The sequence below is a fragment of the Pholcus phalangioides genome, unplaced genomic scaffold (assembly GCF_987345545.1).
Source record: "Pholcus phalangioides strain wild (caught in Gottingen) unplaced genomic scaffold, Ppha-v1.0 ptg000015l_1, whole genome shotgun sequence".
Classification (NCBI taxonomy): domain Eukaryota; kingdom Metazoa; phylum Arthropoda; class Arachnida; order Araneae; family Pholcidae; genus Pholcus; species Pholcus phalangioides.
The window spans coordinates 83,643,376-83,669,314 of NW_028301608.1; the positions used below are offsets into that span (position 1 = coordinate 83,643,376).

At 34.3% G+C, this 25,939-nt stretch overlaps 1 protein-coding gene across 1 annotated transcript; it reads left to right on the forward strand.

Moving 5' to 3' along the window:
• Positions 1-164: 164 nt before the first annotated feature.
• Positions 165-25,878, forward strand: gwl (serine/threonine-protein kinase greatwall). The gene is made up of 14 exons (XM_089244592.1): positions 165-445; positions 3,654-3,709; positions 3,822-3,922; positions 6,857-6,948; positions 9,266-9,405; positions 10,297-10,385; positions 11,006-11,121; positions 11,937-12,162; positions 13,851-14,701; positions 16,028-16,157; positions 19,644-19,757; positions 19,895-19,996; positions 20,096-20,206; positions 22,544-25,878. The coding sequence occupies exons 1-14, from the start codon at positions 377-379 to the stop codon at positions 22,588-22,590; spliced, it is 2,244 nt and encodes a 747-aa protein (XP_089100718.1). The 5' UTR covers positions 165-376; the 3' UTR covers positions 22,591-25,878.
• The last annotated feature ends 61 nt before the right edge of the window (positions 25,879-25,939 follow it).

The window sequence follows — 25,939 nt, forward strand, 5'->3', positions numbered from 1 at the left end:
AATTTCGAGATAAACAAAATCACACGGGAATGCAAAATATCGTAAACGGGACGTATGGTCATGATAGCGACACTGTTCTTCTGATGACGTCATGAAAGACCTGAAATGCTTTTTCGGATATTTATCATATCCATGTATCGTCTATGTATCGTTTCAAAGGCCACAAAACATAAAACTTAATGTTTTGTTTCTTTAAGCGGTTTTTTAAATAGCCGTTGAAATATCTCTTTTTTTATGCATGGAGTTCATGTTTGTTGATGCAATTAGTTATTTCCCATAAGAAATATATATTTGTTTTTAATAAACCGTTAGTTTTGTATTCGGTGATGTGTCGTCATCCAGTGAAATAAATACAGACACACCACAGCTCACAAGAATGGAGATCTCCGAAGTGGTGGAAGGAAGAAGCGTCGAGGACTTTTGTTCCCTCAACAAACTCTTGAAAGTTTGTATCACTGTACTGTCCAGTCATGTTTTAAATTATCCAATCATTTACTAATTCGTGCTGTGAACTATACTTTTAGCATTTGTAGTTTATTCATTTTTAAATGATCAAGGGTTAGTCAAGAATAGAAATCAAAGTTATCTTGGCTGGTCGATAATTTGGCGTGATCTTGGTGAATTATCAATTGATTGGCATAGGGTCTTTGAAAAATTAGCATTGAAATTAAACTTTGGTTAAATGGGAGTGATTAATGATAAACGGAAAGAGTAGGTTGGGAGTTTCCTGTTCGAAACAACTAAATTAATCATGTCCCCCCCCCCACATACACACACACACAAATCCTGCAGGATGGCTTCTAAGCTTTGTCTTTGGCAGGCTCTACGAGACCAAACATTTCACGTGGAGGGGGGGGGGGAAAGCCCTTTTCATAGTGAATTTAATATCATTAATAATAAATCTCATCCTGGGGCCCTTGGACTGGAGCCCTGTTAGCTCCTACCATTGTCTGAGTAATGAACTAGTAGCTAACCAGTGTCGTCTTTGCAGTATCATAGATCCTTGACTTAAGTGGTGTTCTAGGGCATCCTACCCAGCTGAAGGTACCAGCCTTCTGTTAATTTTCCATAAGCGTGGTCAGCGTCAAAGTAGCGATTTTTTTTCATGCCAAAACTGGTGACCAGTGTTTGACCCTTCATCAAACTGCAATAATTAACCGCATATTGTTCGTCAATTCAATTTTTTTCGTATCATTTCTTCGTAGTTTATCTCATTTCCCGCATATATCAATTGATTTTCACACATTACAGCATATTAGATTCATTTGATGTAATGATTTTTTTGTGCAATTGTATGTGTTGTTTGTCTGCCTCAAAAAAAGCAGATGTTATTTTGGCTCCACAAAAGTTGCCACGTTGGCAGTCACCATGCTTTTGGAAAATTGACTCAGCCTTCTAATTTTCAAACATGCTATAAAACATACATGCTCAATCCCTGGCCAGCAACCCGCAACCCAATTTTTGTATATCATATTTCCAGATCAGTTAAGGAACCCGTGGCACATTTATAGGCTACTCAAGCAATCTGTGGCATATTTACCTTGAGTGAACTGTGCACAGCACTGAAGTGCTTGTGTCGCAGTTTTCCATCACTTAAATTAGCCATGGTATAGTTCCAGATCACTCAAGTGGCTCATGGTAGATTTTTGGATCTCAGGTGATCCATAATACACTTACAGATTACGATCTGCATCACTGTTCTAGATCACTTAGGGCGGTATTCACCGTCAAACCGAAAGATACCCAGGCCACATCGCCATATCACAATATCGGCTCATTGTCCACACGGACTGGATACCTCTGGTAATTTATTCATAAAAAAGCATACATTACAAAATATACATTACAATCATAACTATAAAATCATAATCTAAGTGTGAAATCATAATCTGAGTATAAAATCAATTGGGAGATCACAAATCTACGTATACAATCAGAAATCAAACATATAATCCTATATATTCCATATTAAATCTTAATTCGAATATAAAGTCCTAAATCACTTATTGAAATCACTAATAAATCAGATAAAATTCATAATCGATTTCATCCTCAATTTAAATCGTTCGATTTCCATGACATTATACTGGTCTTGTGCTATCAGTCAGTCTTCTTTGTAGTTGATCAGTTTCTTTTTTCTTTGTGAGCGGCGAGATGGTGCAGTTTGTACTTGTGCTATAGGCTGGTAAGGCGTCCGTGGGATCACTTTGTCTTCATTGTCTTCTATCCATCTAATTATTTTCTTGACTTTATTTATTCTACTTTTGTTTTTAAAAATCTCTCTGATCCAGAGTGTGGCATTTTCAGCAGCGGGCACAGCCATGTGCTTTAGATTGTAACTACAGGTACAATCTAAAGTACTACATTATATTGTTACTACATAAAGTTTACTACATAAAGTTACTACATTATATTGTAACTACAGGTTTAAACCATGTCAGTGAATACGGCCCTTAAGCAGCCTGTAAAACAGGTATTTGAAACCAATGAAGGGGAAGTACCTTTGGATTTGTCTCAAGAATATCTAACATACAACACTGTTAGCTTTTATTCACATTGCGAACATCCCTCTTCCTAACCATATCGTGGCCTGCCGCTCTGTTTCAATAAAGAGATTTTAGCAGGTGGTCGAAGAAGATAGGCCGTGCATGTATGTGTTTTGAACCTAACATGAAGTCTGTTTCTGTGTAATGTTTCTATAATGCATTGCAAACCTCCTGAGAGAGAGCTTCGTTATGAAAGTGGGCCATGGGCCTGTTGCCCAGACTAGAAGAGGTCAAAATAGTTTTAATCTTTGATTTCAGTGAAGAACAAATTCAAGTAGGTTTCATCAGAAAAAAGCAAGGAAGTGTACCAGATTCAAGAAAAAAACAGGAAAATACACAATGTCCCTGGAAAAAGGGTTATGGGCTCCGAAAGGCAATCCCAAAAAAATCCATATTTCTCCTTTTATTTGCATGACATGTTTTTTTCGGCAGCGAAGTATTACATCACATGCAAACTACAGATTTTTCATGCTTGGGAATTGGCAACTATGAGCGAAATTTATATAAAGCCTCTTAAAGGGTTGATACCATCAAGCTTATATTACTGGAGAGAGCATCCCGCTGCCCGCGACGGTTTCTTTTATTAAGGCTGAAATTATTTTCATTAGTTCTGGAATTATCTTTTATTAATTATGGAATTATCTTTTATTAATTCTGGAATTATCTTTTATTAATTCTGGAATTATTTTTTATCAATTCTGGAATTATCACTTTCATTAATTCTGAATTATCTTCCATTAATATTGGAATTATCTTTCATTAATGCTGAAATGATATCTTTCATTAATTTTGAAATTATCTCATCAATGCTGAAATTATGTCTTTCATTTATTGTTTTAAACTCCTATTTATGTCATAAGAAAATAACGGGGGATTGTGTGTGTTTTCACTGAGTCATGTAATCTTCTGATGAATGATGTTGTGGACAATGTTCTCAGCATTGCCAAGGCAAAGATCGCTGACATCATGTACTCCCTCCAGTAATATAAGCTCGATTGTTGATACTGAATGAACTTTGCCTGTTTTGAAAGCCATTAGCGTACAACAAGAGGTTTCGTGTTTTAACTTATTTTATGTTGCTAAATCTCTCAATGACTTGTTTTTTAGTTGCCGAGTATTCATGATTTCACTATTTCGAAACCAATTAGCAGAGGTGCATTTGGGTGAGTAAGATTTTTTTTTTTTTGTATTTGTGCCGTATTCATTTTCAAATATGAAAAGCAATGTGTGTATTTTTGTTTATTCAAAATAATTATGATAATTTTTTTTTTCCAGAAAAGTTTTCTTGGGCTACAAAAATGGCAAACCCGATCAGATGTACGCGGTGAAAGTTATGAAGAAATGTGACATGGTGAACAAAAACATGATTCAGCAGGGTAAGCTGTGTTCGTTATTAGATTTTAACACTTTTTGTCAAAGTTTTGTTCTAGTTAATTTTCAGGCAGTTATAACCTTTTCTTACTGAAAATCTTTTAGTCGACGTTGTGCACACAAAGTAAAGTTTGATTCACGTACATCAATCATTTCTTGGCTGTGCTTTGAAAGATCTGCCTTATTTTAGTTTTAAAATGGTTAGGCAGTGGCACAGTTATTTTTGTGAAAACATCAATCGTTTTTATAGTAAATTTGAATTATAATTTTTTATAATTACAATATAAATAATAATTGATGGCCACAACCGGCATAGATTTTAAAGAAATTTCATGTTAAATTTTTTTTTTTTATATATTGTTGTCTTACCAGTCCAATTTCAGGCCCCTGCCGCTGCATTGGGAATGCCAACAGAAGTAAGGTCGGGTCTGGGCCGACCTCTGTTTATTTTCTCCTATCCATTCTTCTCTCCTCCGTTTATTTTCTCCTATCCATTCTTCTCTCCTCCGTTTATTTTCTCCATGTTTCCTCTTTAAAATGAGACCGAGATGGCAGTACTATGTCTATTTGTGATGGAGTTATTGAAATTTAAATTAGTTAGACATAAAAACTCACTCATTTGGATGCAATTACCTCCCCACAACCGGCATCGATTTTAAGGTATTTTCGAGTCAAAAAAAAAAATTTCTTCCTCCTGCCAGCTTTTCCATTCATACTCATTGGATGCAGTTCAGAAATGTATTTTGTAGAGGTGAGACCAATCTCTCAGAATGGAGACAGGCATTTACATCCAGAAAAATTTCTTCCTCAATGTAAGCCCTATTTCATCGAGAAATAGAAACAACATTAGATAGAAATAAACAACATTATCCCTCTATACCAGGGGTGCACAACCTTTTTAGTCAGTGGGCCAGACACTTGTGTATATACGGTGACCATATTTTCTTATTTTATGGGATATTCCTATAATTTTGGCGTCTTAACTTTTTTTAATAAAATGTCCCATTTTCCCCTTATATTTAGTGAGACAGTTAAATTTTCGAAATCAAGAATTATGTTTATTTTCCTGATATAAATTATGTTATGATAATCATGGCTCTACAGAGAGATGCGGCTGTACTCTAATTTACCCATTTTTATGCGCCTTTTTCTGAAATTCCAGATATTTGATGCGCTATAGTACGTCAGTGGCATCTCTAACTCTTTCATACTAAATTATAGTCCAAAATGTATTCATTTCACATATTTGTTGCACATAATTTTTTTGGTGAATATCTTTTTGACAATTTTTTGCCTATAATTGGCAACTCTACTTGCTTTTTACAATTTTTTGGATATAATTGGTGATATATCCCGTGTGAATTCCGTATTTTTATGAAGGAAATTTGAACAGCTTATCTATTTATCATGTTGAATGTATTGGTACTTTTCTACCAGAAGACCTTCAATAGACCGTATTTGGCTTGGAGGTTGTGCACCCCTGCTCTATAATTTCATCACCTGGAACGGTTATTGCTGTAGTTAAGGAAGTCTGATGTCTCCACTCTGCACATCACGCTACTAATGGCTGAAGCATGATGAACCATTTTTTTTGTATTGGCTGTGAAGATTGTGCATACAGAAAATTATAATTTATAATTGTGGATGTAAATAATACACATTAATCCCTACGTTGGAAATTTTAAATGTGTGTTAAAACTTTCTATGTGTGTGATCACTAAATTGGGATCTGAGGATAACACAAAATTAGTGGAATTCATGTCTGCGTAACTACTTACATGATCTGATTGCCTTTCAATGTTTTTAACACTTCCATTTATCAGTAAAATCAAGGATTCTTGACCTTTTTCAGCTGTGACCCAAAATAAACGCCTTGATAAACTTCACAGCCCATTGGTCTATTTTTGATATTCGACCCCATTGGTCTATTTCTTATAAAATATTTATTACATCAAATTTTATATGGGCATCTTATTTTCTGCCATCTCGCTGGGCATTTTGCCTGTTGTAGCTTTTGTATTTGTAAATTTCTAATTAACAAAATAATAAGTTTTTGAAGTAAATAAAACCAGTTCATGTTGCTTTAATGAGTGGGCTAGCAGGGCTTGAACCTGAAGACCTGAATCAAACAAGGAGCCCTGAAATTAATGAAAGCTGTCACAAATTCTGAAATTATTTCTTTCAGAATTCAAATTTTTTTGTCTCATTAATTTCTGATTATTTCCCATTCATTTTATAATTATTTTTCATTAGTAATGGAATTATATTATTTTTCATTTTCAATTCTCAATTGAATTTCAAGTAATATTTGGTTAATCTTTTGCAATCCTATGTCAAGGTGAAATCAACATCAAGAACAAACGGTACTGCATTGTTTTAACAGTCCTTTACGATTACAAGACCCAGTGAATTCGGCTTCCTTGCAAAACTCATAATCTATACAAAAGACAATAATAGCTAGCATACAGAGGCCTTCCTCATTGTGGGGAAGGCGCTATAAAGTACAAGTTGTACCAATGAAGTACCTAAAAAGAGCTCTGGACCGCAAAGGATTAATGTGCTTATAATTTTACATCAATAATTTTCAGCATTCTGTAATAAAATCATGTTAAATACTAAATTCTTCCCAAAAATGCTGTACATAAAACATGCCTTGAGAGGGTCCCAAAATGGTGAGTAGGCTGTCTAAATCTTTGAGACGCCTCTGAAACCAGTGGTGAAACAAATAAATTTATTACTGGATTGTAAGTAGAGTCGTGTCTCAGGAGCATCTGCGACCCATAGGTTAAGAACCCCAGAGTTCTTAACCTATGAGTTAAGGCTTACTGTTATTGTAATGCATTTTCAAAATTGAAAATTTTTTATGAACCTTTTTTTTATGAACTTCCTTACATCATTGTGCACAACTTTTTTTTAAACACAATTTCTTTTCTATGTAGTATTAGCAGAAAGAGATGCTCTGGCATTAAGTCGTAGTCCGTTTGTAGTGCACTTGTTTTACTCGATGCAGTCGAAAAGTAATATATATTTGGTAAGTTCCAATTTTTTTTTTTTAATCTCTATTTTATATCTGTTACTTTTTTGAACTTAATATTTGCGTAAATACCAATGGAACAACAAGTTATAAGACGAACAACTAGTTGGTGGCTTGTGAGGATCCACCTGATGAAAGAACTTCCCAAATTGTGTGTGGCAGAAAGCTGTGGTTGTAATAATTTGTGGGCTAGTAAGGATAGTGAAATACAAAAGCCAGACATTTCCCTTGAAGAGTTTGAAATTGGCGTGCAAGAGTCCTGAACAAATGTAGTGCTGCCCCCACCTTGAGTCACACTAAAGTTCAAAGCATTTCAAAATTTTTTTTTTCTGAAAACCTTCACAATAATACACAAATCAGAAAGAATAAATAGAAGAAAAAGAAAGCTACTTTATTTGTCTGATGGGTGAATGGAATAAGAACATTTGATTTCCTTGATTAGCATACAGTAATAATCTGAAGTTATGTGATAGTTGGGGTGATGAAAACCGTGTAAATAAAATTTGCATAAGTACAGGTATAAGGGGACGTCGTGTCGGAGGTGCATCTCTTTTCCGTGAAATGGCGGAATATCCCGATACACTTGATATTGGAGGGGTGTCCAATTTATACATGAAACTACAGAACTTAACGAAGAAGCTTTTATTTTGAAGCACACTCAAAACAGACAACCTTCCAGGACGGAAGCCATATTCCAACTCACGTTCTCTTCTCTTGGAAGATAGATTTTCTCTTCTCACCTTCTTTAACAATGTATAAACAAACAAAATGCATTAAGTGCTGTAAGGCCACAGAGAGTTAGTAAAAATATCCATACTGGGAAAATAGATTCGTTACACAGGTACATTTTCCATAAAAATACATATAAATATAGTAATTAATTGGGACCAAATTTTAGAAAATACACATCTTTTATCTTCCCTACTGTAACTCTTGTACTCTTCTATGATTAGTACTTATGATTCATAAACTCCAACGTGTCTTGAACTGAAATTCGTTCCGGTAAAAGAAGATTATTTTTTCCCTTAAAATCTGTATAAATGAAAGTCACGTGTTAAGCGCTTTGAATGTTTTGATAGCATTTTGGCCCATCAAAAAAAAAAAGGGCTGCTTGTGTTAGGAGGCGCAAAAAATACCACTTTCAGCCATGGGTTGAAACTGGCGTTGAATTTCAGGTATGATATTATTACCTTCTCTGTAAAAATGGCAGATATTTAAAAGCCTTGGAATTTCATTTTTAAATATCCACAAAGTTTTCATCTTTATGTACTGTCATCTCACAAAAATCTGTGTAGTTTCATTTGATTGTGTACTGATTGAATTAAACAATTCTTTACAGGTTATCACTTAATAATGTCTACTATTTCAGCAATAATTCTTGATTATACTTGAATTTTGAAAATATGAATTTTTCACAGAATATCGTGTATCTTGAAATTGCATTAGTCGGGGTCCTACTGCATTTGAATAGATGCAATGATTATCTTTGTGCATGATTGCCGCTTACAACTAGTCATAAAAATGATTTGAGAAGAAAAATTTTTGTTTTTTAAGTGTATTTTCATTTATTTCCAAGGTTTAGTATGGAGGTATTTTCGTTGTGCTGTTTTTATTTCATATTTTTGTTGTGTTCGACAAATTCAAATCACAAAATTTATATCCAGACCAAATTTTTATATATTTCCTATTCTTTTTGTTTAATGTACAGCAGAACCTTGATTAAAATAGATCCTATCAACCAAGGCTTCGATTGGCCAAATCATGTTGCCAGATCCAGGTCAGCTGCTCATGTATATTTTTAACAATTACAGCCCTAAAAGACTCGAAAATGAAAAGTATCAAAAGAATTGCCATGGTAAATGGTAATTAACAACTGTTGGAGACTATAAATGGCGCAAAGTAAAAATGAAAGAGTTTCTTGCTGAGGGTGACTCAAATTCAGAAATGGGGATGCATATTAAAAAAGAAGTCTGGTTTGACAAGATTGGTAAAGCAGTTTTTGTTTGGTACAGACAGTGACATCCGGAAAGCTATCATTTCTCATGCCATTTTGCAGGACAATGATCCTCAATAAAAAAATAAAAGAACTGGATAGGCCTATGTATTAAAGAAAACAAAATAAATTTAACATTCTTTCTTTTTTTTTAAAGTTTTCAGAGTCGTCTCTATTAACTTGAAGATATATCCGAGCTAACTCCAGACCCCAACTAAGGTTCTGCTGTATGATGATTATGACAGTTTCATTTTTTGTTGTTTTATCCTTTTTTGATAAGTTGTTGCATCATGAATTTCAATTTCTGTCATTATGTTCCAGGTGATGGAATATATGATTGGTGGAGATTTGAAGTCATTGCTTCATGTATATGGATTTTTTGATGAAGAGATGGCAATATTTTATACAGCAGAAGCTGCAAGGGCTCTCGAGTATCTTCATCATCATAATATTGTTCATAGGTATATATTTCCAATATTTCTTTTTTGTTTAAAATCAGTTTACTTTTTCTTCTCACATTATAGTCCTCTAACCGCCAGATGAGAATTGGCTACGCTCCCTTATGTTGCATTGGACGATTCTTTCTTTTACTAGAAGGTCAAGCCAAACATGAAAGCTGAGTCACTGACAAGTTATTCAGCTATTCTCAATGTGTACAATCGTTTTACCTAATTGAATTTGATAAAATCATCCAACATGACATGACGAGACATGACATAACTGCCTTAACTCGTAGTTGGAGAACTGTATTTTAATGTTTTACATTGCAAACATGGTTATATTGGTTTTATTACTTATATCGATTAAAAACAGCGTAATTTTTTGAATATTTATAAATTTTGTACTTTAATTATTAGCCTCTTTGATTTTGCTTTTTCCGACTTCATTTAATTTTTTATATAATTGTCCTTGATTCCAAATAATTTTGCCTTGTAACAATTTCTACTGATTCATTGAGAATTAATAATACCAAATCAAATATTGCAATTGAAACTGTGACCTACATCATCACACCTGTGGCAAATATCGATAACTTCATGACATTTTTTATCATTATTTGGGACAGATTTTTGTTCACTAAAAGATTGCTTTTTGCAATAACAACCAATATCATTTGCTATGATCAATTATGTGCATTATTTGATCAATTGCATGCATTATTTTTGGTGACTTGCTTTACTCATGTATATATAACATTAATGAATTTTATCACCAGTGTGTAATTCTTTTTTTTAGGAAGCTCTTACTTAGATTTCTGTGTCAGTGAAAATTAGTTGTATTGCATGTTATTGAAAACTTGCAAGGATAATGTTATGCTGCATCAAATGTTTGAAATTTATATATGTTTTTAGGGATTTGAAGCCTGATAACATGCTTATTTCAGCAAATGGTCACATGAAGTTGACTGACTTTGGACTTTCCAAAATAACAGTCAAAAGACGTAGGTACTCTAATGATTTTTAAAAATGATTTTATTGATTAAAATTACATTTGAAAAGAAAAAAAGTACATAATAAGTGCAAGTTTTGTGGATCTGTTTAATCAATTCAGTTTCAAGAATCTATTCACATGGCTTCTTTTTATGTACACCCCCTTCTTTTTTTTTAACTCTCAGTAAAATTGAAAATGAGGAATATAATATTTTGTAATGAGGTCCATTGTATGATTGTGTTATCCACTAAGTTATATATTCTTGAAATAGTAAATGTGATCTATCCTGAGTGCAAATATTGTTTAATTTTGACCAAGCACATTCCATTTTCAAGTCGGTAAAGATGTAACAAATTTTCCACAGTTCCCTTCAACTGCATTCACCCGTGGTCAGGCTTTATCACTAAACCCGACTGTATTTGTGAAAAGTAATAAATTTCTCATTGTACAGTCATGCTTGATTTTAAATGAACATGTATTTATAAACTAGTCCTCTGGTTTCCAAATAATTCTTTGAATGTCTTTCTCATGTGTGAACTTTCAATTTTACAAACTAATCATTTTAATTCATTCAAGTATGTAGACTTTATTTTTAAAATTTTTTTAAATGATAAGTTTTTACATTTCAAGCTATACAGTTGAAAGACATTCTCGGTACACCTTCCTCGAATGCTGCTGGTGTCAAAGAATACTTGAAAAACCGCACACCTGGACAGCTGTTGTCATTGACATCTTCTCTAGCTTTTGTAAGTATTTTATGTAAGGAGTGACAGCTAGGAGATTTAGTATCACAAATCACATCTTTATTTCTGTTTCAAATAACTGATATTCTATAGTATGTTATGAGTCAAAAAGTGATAGCATATCAATTTGACAACTGGAATCTGAGTGGTTTAAAAGGTCTGGGTTCGAATTCCGGGAGTGACATGCTAGAACAATTATTTTGAATTTGGCTTAAAAATACAGATTTTGGTAGATTAGCTCCCCCATGCACTTATAAATAGGCCGAGGTGGGACAAAGTTATAAAATTAATCCAACTACTTTGGCATGTAATGCCACATTAATGGTATTAGTATATTTTGGTTGAAAACAGATTTTGATTGTCATTTTTGGGTGTTTTTTCTTTTTTGACGAAAAGCTATGGATTCTTGTACAATGAAACCCCCCCCCCCCCACCCGAGAGTCACACCTATTATACAGCCAAATAATAATAAAGTTTTATTTCGAAGGTGTCAATAATGCCCTCCTCTCTACTTTTTGTTAGTCACTTTTCTTTTGTAGATGATTTTTTTTTGTCCCGCTAGTGCCCGCAAAACAGGTGTTTTACTGTATTATTCTCATTGGTCATGTTTATTCAGTGTTTTTTCCCCCCTAATTATTCCTAATGCAGGACTGTTTGGGCATGTATATAACAAAAATCTATATACATTAGAAATAATGTTTACATCATCTCATATTTGAAATATTGAATTAAAGAAGCAATTTTCATGTGGTTTTTTCCCATTTTGTTAAAATTATTTTCATATGAATTCATTCCAAAATTATTTTTTTTTTTATTAGCATACTGCTTATAACAATAGTTCCAACTTTGGCATGTCAAGCAGCCCTAGTGCATCAGACATGGGAAGTCCATTGCTTACTCGGAGCCATAGTATTGGTGGAGAAATGAACTTGATGAGTCCTCAGGAATTTGGAAATTCAAAACATATGGAGGAGCAAGAAAGAATAGCTATGAGTGGAAGCATGTTGAACTCTCTCAAGGTTTCAAAAACACCACCAAACGATGGTAAGTGAAGTGCATAAATAACATATTTTTTGCTAAACTCTATTGTTGCAACATTAGTAAGCATAGGTCTTAGCATAGATTTTCAGAAAGAATAATGTTGATAATGACACTTTTCAGGATTTTCGTTTTTGCTTTGGTAATGTTTTTCTAAGAAATTTATAGAATTCAAAAAACAATGGCTGTTTTACCATCAATTCATATTTTAAAGATATGGTCCGCATCTCTGTGTACAGAGACTTCGTCCAAAGATGTAGTTAGCTCTGTTTATTTATGTATAATTAATATCAAGTTAAAATAGGTTGGCATAACCATGGTGGCATCTGGTTGTATAAACCCTGGTTCTCAATCTTTTTTGAAGGTGGGGAACTCTGGCATTTTTGTGTGTAACAGTTACAATAAAACACAAGCTTTGAAGCAGGAGGTGGCCACCCTTTTTGAAATCAAGAGTGCAATGAAAAAAAACTCATTGCTCACAAAAATAACTCCATTGCTGAAGAGGAGGAAAAAAAGAATCACGTCAGGGTGCATTATAGGCAGGGAGTTGGCAATCCCTACTTCAAAGTGTTACTTTTATGAAAGAATAAAATACTGATAATGATTGATGCTAATATATTTATTCAAGAATCAGTTAAAAAATTGCAGTACTTGAAAAAAATTCTCAAATTTAATGTGATATATTAGCTATGTGGTCTTTGCAAATTCTGGCAATATTAGGATGAATAAATTATAAATTATACAGCCACTTGCATCGCATCTTCAAAATTTTCTAGGCTTTCACGTTTCTTTCCTTCAATATTGGCCATTGTTGAAAATTCAGTCTTGCTAAGATATGACTTGGAAAATAATAGTAATGAGTTAATATATATATATATATATATTGTTTTTTTTTTATAAAGTTTCTCCACAGATAGCACTGAGGCCTAAAACATTTTAAAAATTCATGCATGACACAAGCAAAAAAAAGAAAAAGAATAACAACCAGCCAATTTATCTGCTTTCGAATTCAGAAGACAGATAGCAGCACTTGACAAGCAACTCAAAACAAGCATTCTACAGAAACAAGCTTCAGCTTAGGTTCATAACACGTACATGCACATTCCGACATATAGCCTACCCATTTTTTAGATATTCTGTAGAGAAATATGGAGGAGGTACATGTGCGATATAGTAATAGTAGTACAGAAGAGTTTCTCAAAAATTTGAGTCTCAAAAGTTCGAGTTTCGTGCTAATCTGAGGCACTGCAAATTTTTGAATTTCCTTCTTCAGACCCTTTTTCTTTTTTTTCCTCCAAGAACCCAACTTATTTTTTTCCCCAGGAATACTATATAGTACATACATATTGTGCAGTAATTTCAGTTTGAAAGGGACTAGGCAATCCCCCAGCCCTAAAATGGGTAACTGGTGTAATAGAATATTAGACTCTCTTGAATGGACGTAGACCATTTAAACTTTTGCAGGGTCGCTGAGAAAGAGGAGCAAGCAAGTTTGACCGTTTTCTTTGTAATGCAGGACAATGGTATTAATCCCTAATTGCTTATACTGTAAAATCATTGGAATTATTAAAATTAGAAAATCTGTAAAAATCAACTTTTTCTTATTAAATTGAAATTTACAGCAGTTTTTTTACATATTATGAATCAATTTTTGCTAATTGTGCCAAAATTGTTTTTATTATATTTGCGATTAGGTTCTGCAATGTTACAAGATCATTGTGTTTCTGGAGTGTCAAGTTCAAGTCGAAGTTCTGGATCAAGTAGCACCACTCCATTTCATCCGAAACACAAAAGGAAAATACTTTCTGCTCGCTCTACGAAGAACTTCAGGGAGATGAAGTCTTTGAGTGGTGGTTCTTCTGGCAGCTTGAAAGTTCTACAACACAAACCGAGAAGCAGTCTGAAAAGCCCATTGAGCTCTGGTGGAAGCAGGAGCAAATTATCATCGAAAGATTCAGTCTCAAAGCTTGATTCCAACTCCAGTTCAGAATGTTCCAGGGGTTCTAAACGAAAAGCCTCGAGTTGTACGGGTTTGACCTCTGTCCTGTCTGATTTGAGAGTGATAGAACTTTCAAAGCGACGGAAGTCCTCCAAGAAATTCCCAGATACATGCATTCCTATTCAGAATGAAGAAGAATTGGAAGATAATGTGTTTCACTCAACTCCATCTAGTCCCAAGCCTCGCCAACCATTATCAAAAATTTGTCCAAATAACAGTAACATCAAGCTGGTGTCCAGAAAACTTGGTGAACAGTTGTCGAGTATATCTTGTATTCACTCTTCTTTGGTAGAAGAACAAGAGAAGCCGAAAAAGTGTGAAAAAAATGTCAACTTTTTTCTGAGAGAAAACAGCTGTGATGCACACAGTGAGAAGGGGAATTTTTCAATCAAGAGCGGACATTCTGATATTCATCTTCACAGGATAAGTGAGCATAGCCCTGTGCGCATTGGGTCAGGTTTGGTTAAACCTACAAAAGAAGAGAACATCAGTCCCTTCATGCACTCGCCGTGCCATCTTTCACCCCGAACGACGAGAACACACTCTGTAAGCAATGCATTTAATTTTTTATTTATTCCTCCAAATGTTTTTTAAGGAAATTAAATTTTTGCCAGTTTTGTTTGCTTAAATGTTATTCACCATTGATTGTTTTTCAGATACAGTAGATACTGCTTATTAAAATCATAGATAATGGTATTTCATATATTCATATGCATTTTGGTATTGTTATCACTTTTGCTTAGTATGGAATGGATCAATATCATATCATGGGGAAAAATTATTTTTACTATCAGGGTAGTTATCAGGATTTCAGTTCACGTTATCAATTTTTTTCCATTGAAAGTTTTTTCTTTTTGCATATTTCAGAGCTAAGGGTGCACCAGACTAATTGTTTCCCTGTAATATTGTTATCAATCTGCAAGACTATGCAGGTCAGAAGGTTCTCTCATTGACAAAAATTGCCATAATTAGGTTCACAATGCCTTAATCAGGCTTTAATAGCTGATATGATCCATGTATATGTAGCTCATCTTTTGCAATTTCTTTCCTATACTGAAGGTATATGTAAGATAAAAAAGTCCCTTTTTTTCCAGGTCATAGTTATTCTTAAACTAACCACATTCACAGTTCCTGTCCCGGAAAACGTTCACAAGGGAATCTATAGAACATACCATTTATTATAAAAAGTATTGTAATTTGTAATACACAGACAATTCATTTCAAACTCCTCATAATTTCTGAATAAAAAAAAAAAGAATTTTAGTTTGTAGGGGGGATATGTTTTTGAATGATTGAAAAAAAAGTGAAATACAGGATTTAACATTAAAACCTATGATGTTGGAAGGGGGAAACAGAGTTGACCCATTTAACTAAACACTGCATATGGTCATTGTATTTACAACAAAGATTTTTTGATTTTGTTATCAATCTGTTATTGCTATCAAAAACCCTGCATTCTGATGTGATCACATTAAGTGGTGCGCACTGTATAACCAGAAATTAAGTTTAAAAAAATTACATGAATTTTTTCCCTTACATTTTTAAGTTGGTTTACAGAAAAAATATCACTGTGAGACTAAAATAATCGAATAACCCCATACCAAAATTTGTTGAATAAATAAGTTGAGATTTTCTTGAAACTGAATGATGTTTTTGTGGAAAATAAAAGTGAGGAAAACCAAAATAAAGTGAAACTTTGTAAAAGTCTTTTAGGACTATCAGTTGTAGATGTGACTACAAAATATCTGTCTTTATTATTATGTGTTGTTATCGTAAACTCTGAGTTGATAAGCAATTTTCAAATTTTGTATTTGTGTGCTGGTGTTTTCATTTAAATTATAGACACTGTGATTACTTTTCATTTTGCTACAGACCCCTGTTTCGTACACACCATTTCGAACCCCAAAAAGTGTCAGAAGAGGTCCGGAACCACTTTCGAATGACAGGATATTTGGTACACCCGATTATTTATCACCTGAATTGCTTCTACACAGAGAACATAGTGAGTTTATTCAGATATTTTCTCTCTCTTCAGTATCAATTTTCCTAAGATGAAATTGCGTGCTCACTAGCTGTAATTTAAAATACAGTTTACGCTCGGTTTTACAAACTAACACGCTTTTAAAAACTGATCAGGTCCTCTTCTCCCAAACATCATGTCATTTCTTTGAGTGTCTTTCTTATTTAGGAACTAATTTTTTAAATTCTGTCCAAGTTCCTAAAAGTGAGCATCAACTTTAGTAGCCAAAATAGCATATTTTTTCATACAGTGGAGAAGGTTTATGGGGCCCCCACATCCTAATGCTGGACCTCTGATCTAAGATCTTTTGAGAGACAGATTTTTTACTGGCGCTGTACATGTGAATTTGCAATGTGAAAAAAAAATAAGAATTGCCTCAGGCTCCTGGGCTGGAGCCCTGTCAGCCTCACCAGGCCATGAGACGAACCAGCTTATATCCCCTAGGGCAGGGGTCAGCAAACCGTGGCTCGCAAGTCACATGCAGCTCTTTGGCCCCTAGAGTGTGGCTCTTCCACAAAATGCCACTTTCGGGCTCACAAAAACTCCAAAATTTTTTTAAAAACATGTTTAGACACGCATTTTGTTCTCGTTCCTTTTCACTCTCTAGTGTGTCATCTTTTTCGCGGGCTTTTGCCGAAAGCCTGATGCTGCTGTCCTGTGACACTTCTGCGACCAATCAGGTGGCGAAACTAGGATGTTCGGGAAAAAGTTGTCGATAACGAGGCTTTTTTCTTAAGGTACTCAGGGACAGATAGATGCAAAAGACAAGATTCTCCTCTCGGAACTTGAGAGGGGGGGACATGCAATGTTTTCCATACTAAGGAACGTCAACCTCTACCCAGCCAGATCATAGAAGACGAAGCTCCTGGGCCACAATCTCTCATGACGATTCCCATGGTCACCTTTCTCCACGGGAGAGTTGTCATGAGAGATGGTGGCCCAGGTGCTCCCGTGGTCACCTCTCTCTGCCGCTGTGGTGGTCGAGTGTTCATAGTGATGGACTCGCAGGATCCTGGTTCGAACCCCACTGATGCCACAATGGTGGTTGGCTGAAGTTGGTTTTCTGTTTCCAACTTCAAGGCGCGAATGCGAGCAGTTCTCCCCGTTAAAAAGTCTCGCCACAGGGAGCAACAGACCTACAACGTTACAAATATTCAATCATTACACTTCACTCACAATTTGAAGTATAGATGGCAGCACTGAAATATCAAACACAACACTAGCTACACACTCAGACTGTTAGGTGCACTCACTTTGTCCCAGATTCTGCCATGAACCCAGGCTGGAAGAGATCTCAGCAATGGGATGAGTCTGGTGGCAGAGCCCCTGACGTTCATTCAGTCACCTCTCTCCATCCGCATCCAACATCAGTCATCACTGCTAGGAGCCATTCTCCCATGAGCCACACCTTTAAAGACGACGCTGCTAGGCCACCACCTCTCATGACGACTGTCCCGTGGCCACCTTTCTCCATCTGCATCCAACATCGGTCATATACAAGATGAGTGTGGATGGGAGAGTCTGAAGGGGCCGACCTCAGCGAAAGTACCTCAATCAGATCGAGGACGTTTTTAGCAAAAGCCAGCTTAGGGGAACCCTAATTAAGTTAATAACAATGTACCTACCTATATAGTTTAAGTTTAAAAAAATTTGGCTCTCGAAAGAAATTTCAATCGTTGTACTTTTGATATTTGGCTCTGTTGACTAATGAGTTTGCCGACCACTGCCCTAGGGGAACAGTGGGGCCACGGTCGGTCTGGAGGCCATGAGCAGGTTTCTGTTCTCAACTTGTTCACATTTCATTTCATTGTTCTTAATTGGCACACCTTTGGTTTATCACAATGATAAACATTTTGTTTTATTTTTTTTTATCCACATATACTTTATGAATTTCTTGTGAGCTTTCTCAGTGTTTCAAAGTCTTAAAAATTTATCTTTGTCTTAAATGATTAGAAATTTTGATGTATCAGCTTGCTATAGGAAGCTATTCTAAAATCAAGTAATTTCTCAATCACTTGAGTTTTTAAAAAATATCATTGATTTAAATCACAAAATTTAAATTTCACTTTTTTCTTTATTTAACTCCAATGATAATGAAGTAAAAGTAACCCAGTATGGTTATTGAATGCATGTTATGCATTTTATATGCATATTATTGAAATGTGTAATAAAATAAATATAGAATTGCTAGATACAATGCAGAAATATAGTTGATCTATTTCTGAATTTTGTGCATGGGAAAAATTGCAGAAAAATATAGGAAGCTGAACTTTGTGGTATAACTTTTCAAGCATTTGCAATGCATTACAAAGGGGCACTTGGGTTCCTCTGAAAAAAAGACAACAACAGAGAACTTAGTTTTTGTATTCTCTATGCTCTGATTACTGATTTAAAATAATAGAGGTTGTACAAACATAAATTCCATAAGACATAAAATTTTAATACATAAAGTTTGATTTTTTTTTTTACCAAAACCCATTGAATCTGTGAAGGAATGAAATTGAGCAAAATAAATTACTAACCAATATCATGGAAGTCTAAAACACATAATAAATGCATCCATTAATTGTGCAAGAAACTATCTTGTCAATGGAATGCATTTTTCATTTAGTTGATGCCGAATGACTCTCTGGTTGTATATCGAGTGAATCAAGAAACCCGCACTATATATGATACTGAGTCGCCAGCAGACATTTACTGCAAGGGGGGGGGGGGAGAAGCCCTCATGAATAAAAGCACTCTACAAGAAAAATTTTACCCATGAAGTTAGTTCAAACTCAACAACATTTCATGTTATGTAAATACAGATTTTTGTTCATATTTTGTGCTTGTAGTTCATTTGTTGATTGTTTGTTTGTCAGTTTATCCATTAATGCTGAATTAAATTTGAGAGATTAAGGGGGGAAAATATGCGCTCTCATTGATTAACAAGATTTTTTATATAATTAATAAGCAGTCAGTTAATTATTAAAAAATATGATTTAAATAAAAAAAATATGTTTTTTTTTTAATTGTTTAAAATAAATCATGATTTTTTCATACCTTGAAGCTGTGCTTTGTCTTTGAACTTTTGTGGATGTTTATTTCAGAAAAATAAATAGTGATTTCTCTGATATACAGTCTAACCCTGATTTAATGAATCTGTAGAATCCAACATTTTTATTCCTTAAATCGAGGAAGATTATATCGAAAAAGTTATATCAGGGCTGAGATTGAACAAATATAAGCCCAGAAACTTCTAAAAAAGAGGTTAATAGAGGATTTTGTCATATTGGAGTTCAACTATATTACTATGTACCAAAATTCTTCTTAAATCATTGTGCCATAAATAGTTTTCCCATGAATCGTTGTACCATAAATAGTTTTCCCATGTTGGCAAATTCATTCGCTGTTTTGCCACTTTCAATTTGTTACATATTAATATATTTTATTATTATTATTCTGTCGTGATATTTTTTTTTACAACAGGTTTTCCTGTGGACTGGTGGGCATTAGGAGTTTGCTTATTTGAGTTTCTTACTGGTGTCCCACCTTTCAATGATGTGTCTCCAGAAGCAGTGTTTGATAACATATTACGCAGAGGTAACATAATTTTGTTAAATCTTTTGATACATTCTTCATGTTTGTCATTCTTTAAGTTTTTTAGAGCTGCTTCAGCCTTATGATGAACATATGTTTTGGGTTTGTGTTATTTCAAGAACTGAAATATTTTTTTATAGACATTCCATGGCCAGTTAACGAAGAAGCTCTATCTGAAAATGCAAAGAGTGCTATAGACCTGTTGCTGACTTTTGAAGCTGAAGATCGACCAGATGCTACAGGTAATTATTCTTATTCATGTGTGATATCATATCGGTGCAAATACGTGAGATTTGTGTTATGGTGTTTGAATAAAAATTTAATGGATGTTCATTTTACAGAATTGAAAACATGGCCTCTTTTTGCAAACGTTGAGTGGGAAAATCTCCTTCAGAAGAAAGCTCCTTTTGTACCTGCTCCAGATGGCCCGAGTGATACAACATATTTTGATGGTAATGTCAAAATTATATGCATGCAGTCGATGCTCGATTTTATAAACCTTCAATTTACACAAACTGCATGTTTTTATGAACTAGTCTTTTTTTCCCAAACAATATGCCATTTCTTTAAATGTCATTTACATTTATGAACTTTTGATTTCACAAACTAATTATTCAAGTCTGTATGGTTTTGTAAAAACTAGCATCTGTAATTTTCAAATTTTTTTGTGGTTTCAGAGGTATACATTTTCTTCCAGAAACAGGCTAGTGGTCTTTAGATTATGTAAGATGGCATATACTGTGTCTGATAATTTGAATTAGCAACTCTATTAAATACCTGCGTACAGGCATGGTATACCTACATCTGTTGTGAACTGAAAATTAGCATACCATGGGCCATTGGATGGTGCAGATAAAATAATTGAAAATCTTCTACCTTTTCATGAATAGTCTCAGGTGAGACATAAGGCTATGTTATGGTCAGAAATTTTCATATGGGGTAAAATTTGCTATATGGGATTATTGATAGCAATGCTTTTCAAGGATAATTTACTGGAAAACTATAGCTGTACCAACCAAAGATTCACAGTTATTGCATGTCCGGAATCAACTTCAAAAAGTAGAAATAATTTCATCCATGAAAGCTACACAACATGCTTCCTTTATGCTCCTGTGATCTTTTTCACAATGTTTGCATCTTTGCCAGCCAACAGTCCATGGTATACAGATACAGTGGAACTTACGTTTGAAAGCATAATTCATTACCTAATATTGTGCTCACATAATTTGAAACATGAAACAAATCTAACTTCTCCCATAAAAATAACTGAAATGATTTGTTCCACAATCTTTTCCCTCACTCCATGACTTTTTCAAAGATATAGTCAGGTTGATTTATTTTAAAGTACTATATTGTATTTTTACTTATTTTGTATTGAAAGCTCAAATACCCCCAGAGCAGAATGTTTTGCAGTGTTCTGCAACAAGCCCTCAGCTGACTGAAAATGCTTTATGGTAAAAATTCCTATAATAGTACTTTCCACACTCTTCTGAAAATTCTTCCTGAGATTGTTCTACAATGTATGCTGTAGTTTTCAGAATATTCTGCTTTGAGGACTTGAGTATTTCTAGAATGATTCAGAAGAGCAAGGAGTTTCTCATTGGAATTCCCCCTTACATTAACACCCAAAAAGATTGTGCGACTGTCTTTCATGAGCTCATGCTAAGAATGCCACTCCTTCAGTCAGTTACTCCTAACGAATAACCCCAAGAGATAATCCAAACTCTGGAAATTTCACTATTTTTGTCATTGTACAAGGAGTGTTTGGAAAGTAAAGATACAACAGCTACTATTTATTCAAAACATTTTTGTTTCATAAAACGCCTATTACAAATTACTCACAAGTTCATGCATTAATTTTCTGAATAATTGCCACCAAAATGTTCCAACATTTATTCAGTCTGGGTATTTGTTTCTGTACCCCTCCAGCTACCGGAACCATATTGTAACTTCATTTTTATTGTGTCATGAATGCGTTATTTCTGAAGATGTTTCTTCAGTTAAACAAACAAATTAAAGGCACTGGGCAAAGGGTCCATGCTGTATGGTTGAAACTTACTACTTGGATCTGCTACAGACGTGTATTGGTGACATTCGCTGTGTGAGCCCGAGTAGGAAAACATCACTTGTCAACATAATACACTGTTTGTTTTGATTAGCCGATTGAAGGTGTTGTAAGCTTTAGCAAAACACAACAGCATTAATTATGCTGCTGGAAGGTATCAAGCCAATCAGAAAAATGCCTGCTCTGTCCCAGAAAACTGAAATCACATTCCAGAAAGGATTTTTTACTGATACTGAGGTTTTAAATTTCTTAGCTTTTGATGAATGCGCATGGTGCCATTGCTGCTGATTAATGTTTGAATTCATGAACATTGGTCCTTTTACCATGAGAGAATCCACAAAAACCACATCAATATATTTTGTTGATTCAGTTTTCATAAATGGAGACAATTCCTTTGTATGTTGGGCACTCTCACATTTGAGGAAATATATAACCGAGCGCTATTCACAATTGACAGGATTCTGAATCCGAGCCACCATTGTAAATTTGTGTCACTTGAGCCACATTAAGAGTAGTAATGGCAAAAGACCATGAGGGAAAAGCTAAAAAAATCAACATTAAAGTCAGCATTGCCAACTTATGCAATGAAACATTACTTTTCTGCCTATATGTTAAGTACCATTACTTTCTGAATAACCTTTGTAGTTCTAGCTCTACTATATTTCTAATGTTGCCATGGTTAATTGTTTTATAATATTATTCTTTCTCTCTTTCTGCCAATTAGCAAGGAACAGCATCCAGCACCTTGAAGTTTCAAATTTTGAGTTTTGAATTGATAGGCTTCAAATCCTTTTCGTGCAGAGTATTGCATATTTTCCAGAAAACCTTGGTATAAGAAAAATTTAGAAAACCTTTATTTGCCTTTGAAGAATTCTGTTTGAAAGGCAATGAAAGAAGTTTGTTGTTTTCTGTATCTATTAATCTGTCTATAGTTTCTTTCATATTCCATGTACATTGTCAAACTTAGAAATTATGAAGAATCCCATTTCTAGAAATGTGGAATATGATCAAAAGTGGAGTTAAAGTATGTACTTCATTTGAATGTGATGTGAAATTACAAGAAGCTGTATGGTCATAAACGTAAACCCTGATTCTACAATAGCTGATTGACTTACTTATTCATTTGATAAATATTGAAGTTCAGAACATTTATGATTTTATTTGTGGGGACAAAACAATATTTTTATCTCAATGCACTCATGTGTTCCCATGAAATACTGACTTCTTGATATTCATAAATGCATGCATTGTGATTGTTGATATTATAATGATTGTGTGTGCTTCAGAGAAGCATTTGTGTTGTTATAAATGTTCGTTCATTTTTTTAAAAGTTGTTTGTGATTTTTCCTTTATTTTATTAGACGTAGTTTTATTTAGTTTCCTTCCATAGGGTATGCATGATTCACATGGCTTTTTTTTACACATGCAAGTGATGTTTATTGTCATTCCTATCATTAACTTGATTCATGTGATTTCTACTTTTTAAATTTTTTTTAGTGAGAATAATACTTTGTTCAATCCTGTTTAAAAAAAAACCGTTTGTTATCTATTGAAAATTTTGCGCAAATTATAAAATGCTTTTTCTAATGAGTTATTATTCACCAAAACACCTTGGAAATTATACTACGTGTATTTTTTCTTCATGAACTTTAGAAAATTATCAGAAGTCAAGGATAGATTTCATTTCTGTAAAGATGAGGCTCAAAGTAAATTGTAAGTTTTGAGTTAATTGCCATTCTTTTTTTTTTAATCATCAAAGAAAGGGACGTTCTGGATATTAATGCTGAATAGTTGTAATTTTATTAATAGTAATTTTTCCTTACACAAAACATAAATTGCAGTGCCATAACAACTTTGTTTTCCATATCTCCCAAATCGAAGAGACAGAAAGACCATATCAGTTGAAATTGTCTCCAAAGGACCCATATCTATATATATATAATTGATTTTCTGTGTATGTGTTCTCTGTACAAATCTACAGTTTTAGACAGGCACCAAATTTTGCATATACATACGAAACAGGACCCGCGGATTGAACGATAGACTACTTTAAAAGTTTGTCAGAGGAGGAAATGCCTGAAATGGGTTAAAACCCATCTGTGACAAAAATGGTTCGTGGGGCCTCAACAATGACTTTCAGAATGTTTACTTTGGTTGCCGTGGCAATACTTTTCAGACATGTATATGCCTTTATAATTGTTTGTAACTTCTTTAATGCTTCCCGTGTATAGGAAAAAACCAGGGCAGTGCCAGGTATTATAGCCAGTCCAAAATATTCTCACTATATTTTGTTTTCAATAATTGGATGTGTCACATTATCAGATTCCAATGATGTTTGGCAATCATGCCTACCTCAACAAATAAGATTTTTCATAGACAAGAACTGGAGTTGAGCAAGGGATGATCACATACACAGTTGCTCAGGGCTTTCAGGAATGAACATGTAGTTTTAGAGAGTGCAAAAGTGTGCTGAAAGCGACACTTCCCCCTTTTCGGCTTATCATGCAGTAAAATAAGGACTCCTTTGGTTTTGTACAAAAAATATGGTGGTAAGAGTGATCCCATTTATTTTAGGGTTTTCCAGGAGTAAGACCACTTTACAACAAAAATTAGATTTTCAGAAAAATGAGAAATGAATTTGTATAGTGAAGTGGGTTTTTCCCCAGTATACCAAAACTTTATAGTTTTTTTTGAACGGCTTTACAGTTGTTCTACCCTAAAAAAAGAATGTTTTAGGAATAGTAACAACACACACACTTTTGAATGCTACAAGATGGAACAGCTATTTCATTTTTGAAAAAATTGCTATCAAGTGGTTTTACTCCTGGATCAGAGCTGTAATATGCCTCCTTGGGGGCCCCCAGGGCAGACCTTTCCCTTGGAGCCCTTCTTGAAAAGGTTATTATTATGCAAAACAAATGTAAACTTTTGTGGGGCCCCCATTTCACTCAGGGCCCAGGGACAGTGCCCCAGTTCCCCCAGCCTAGTTACGGCCCTGCAAACGACTCTTCTGTTTATTATTATTTTTTTTTTTGACGTTAGTTGTTTCACCATGATGTGAATGTTAGCTATTTTTAATTGTAAATTACATTGTCTGGATTTTTATAAGCCAAAGAGTAAATCATCACTTTATAATGAAAACCTTCTACATCAAAAATTCCCAACTTTACAGGAAGAGAAAAAAAGGAGGTTGAGACGTCCCATTGAATAACACACACAAAGAGGAAGGATCTATTTATTTTTCTCAAAAGAGAGCAAATAGTTGCCGATTTTTTTCAAAAGCCGTAATTGGTGAGATATGATCTCAATCTAAAATTGTCAAAAAGTCATTTTTAAAAAAAATTGATGAATTGATGTATGAGGTTTTCATTATAAAGTAACAAAATAGTCTTCTTTCTTAATTGGATTCGGTGTCATTAGTTATGTAGAAGTGTTGGTCAATAATTAATTGGTGCTATGCTTTCTTGGCCAAAATTTAAAATGTGTTGCAAGTTTATGTACAACTTTGGACTCTCAACCTTGTTGCGAGTCGTCAGTTTGATTACTCCAGTCCTTTGGACTCTCAACCTATCTATATTGATTAGTGCACTTACCAATGGATGCAAAAGAGCCGATCTCCCCATTAAAAAGTCTTGCCACAGAGAGAGACAAGCCTACAAATGGTATAAATATTCAACCATTATACTTCTCTCTCACTTCTGAAATATAGATGGAAGCACTGAAAAATCAGACAACACTAGATACGCACTCTCAGACTGTTGGGTACACACAGTTACATTTATGACACAACTCATTATGTAGTGAATTGCCCATGGTGATAGACATGAGTTGTGCTCAGTTTGGCAGAAAGAAAGAATGCAAAAGAACCATGGTTCGATTGCTGCTGGAGACAACAAAGTTTTCTTTCCGAAATTTGTGTTTCAGCATTAATATCCAGAAAGTCTCTTTCTTTGATGTGTTGTGAGCTGAGAAAATAACATCTTTCTCCAAAAATATTTAACGTTTTGTGGGCATCCTGATTTTTGATTTTCTTTGGAAATAAACAATGGTTATGTTTTTGAATTGATTTCGCTTTCACTGTATTGCCATCTAATTCTGTTCACTAAGCTTAAAATTTCGT

Excerpts from the sequence above, each read along its gene's own strand:
- gwl (XM_089244592.1), top strand. The coding sequence starts at position 377 with ATGGAGATCTCCGAAGTGGTGGAAGGAAGAAGCGTCGAGGACTTTTGT. Across the intron at positions 6,949-9,265 it reads CGAAAAGTAATATATATTTG|GTGATGGAATATATGATTGG; the intron begins GTAAGTTCCAAT and ends ATTATGTTCCAG. Across the intron at positions 12,163-13,850 it reads AAAAACACCACCAAACGATG|GTTCTGCAATGTTACAAGAT; the intron begins GTAAGTGAAGTG and ends ATTTGCGATTAG.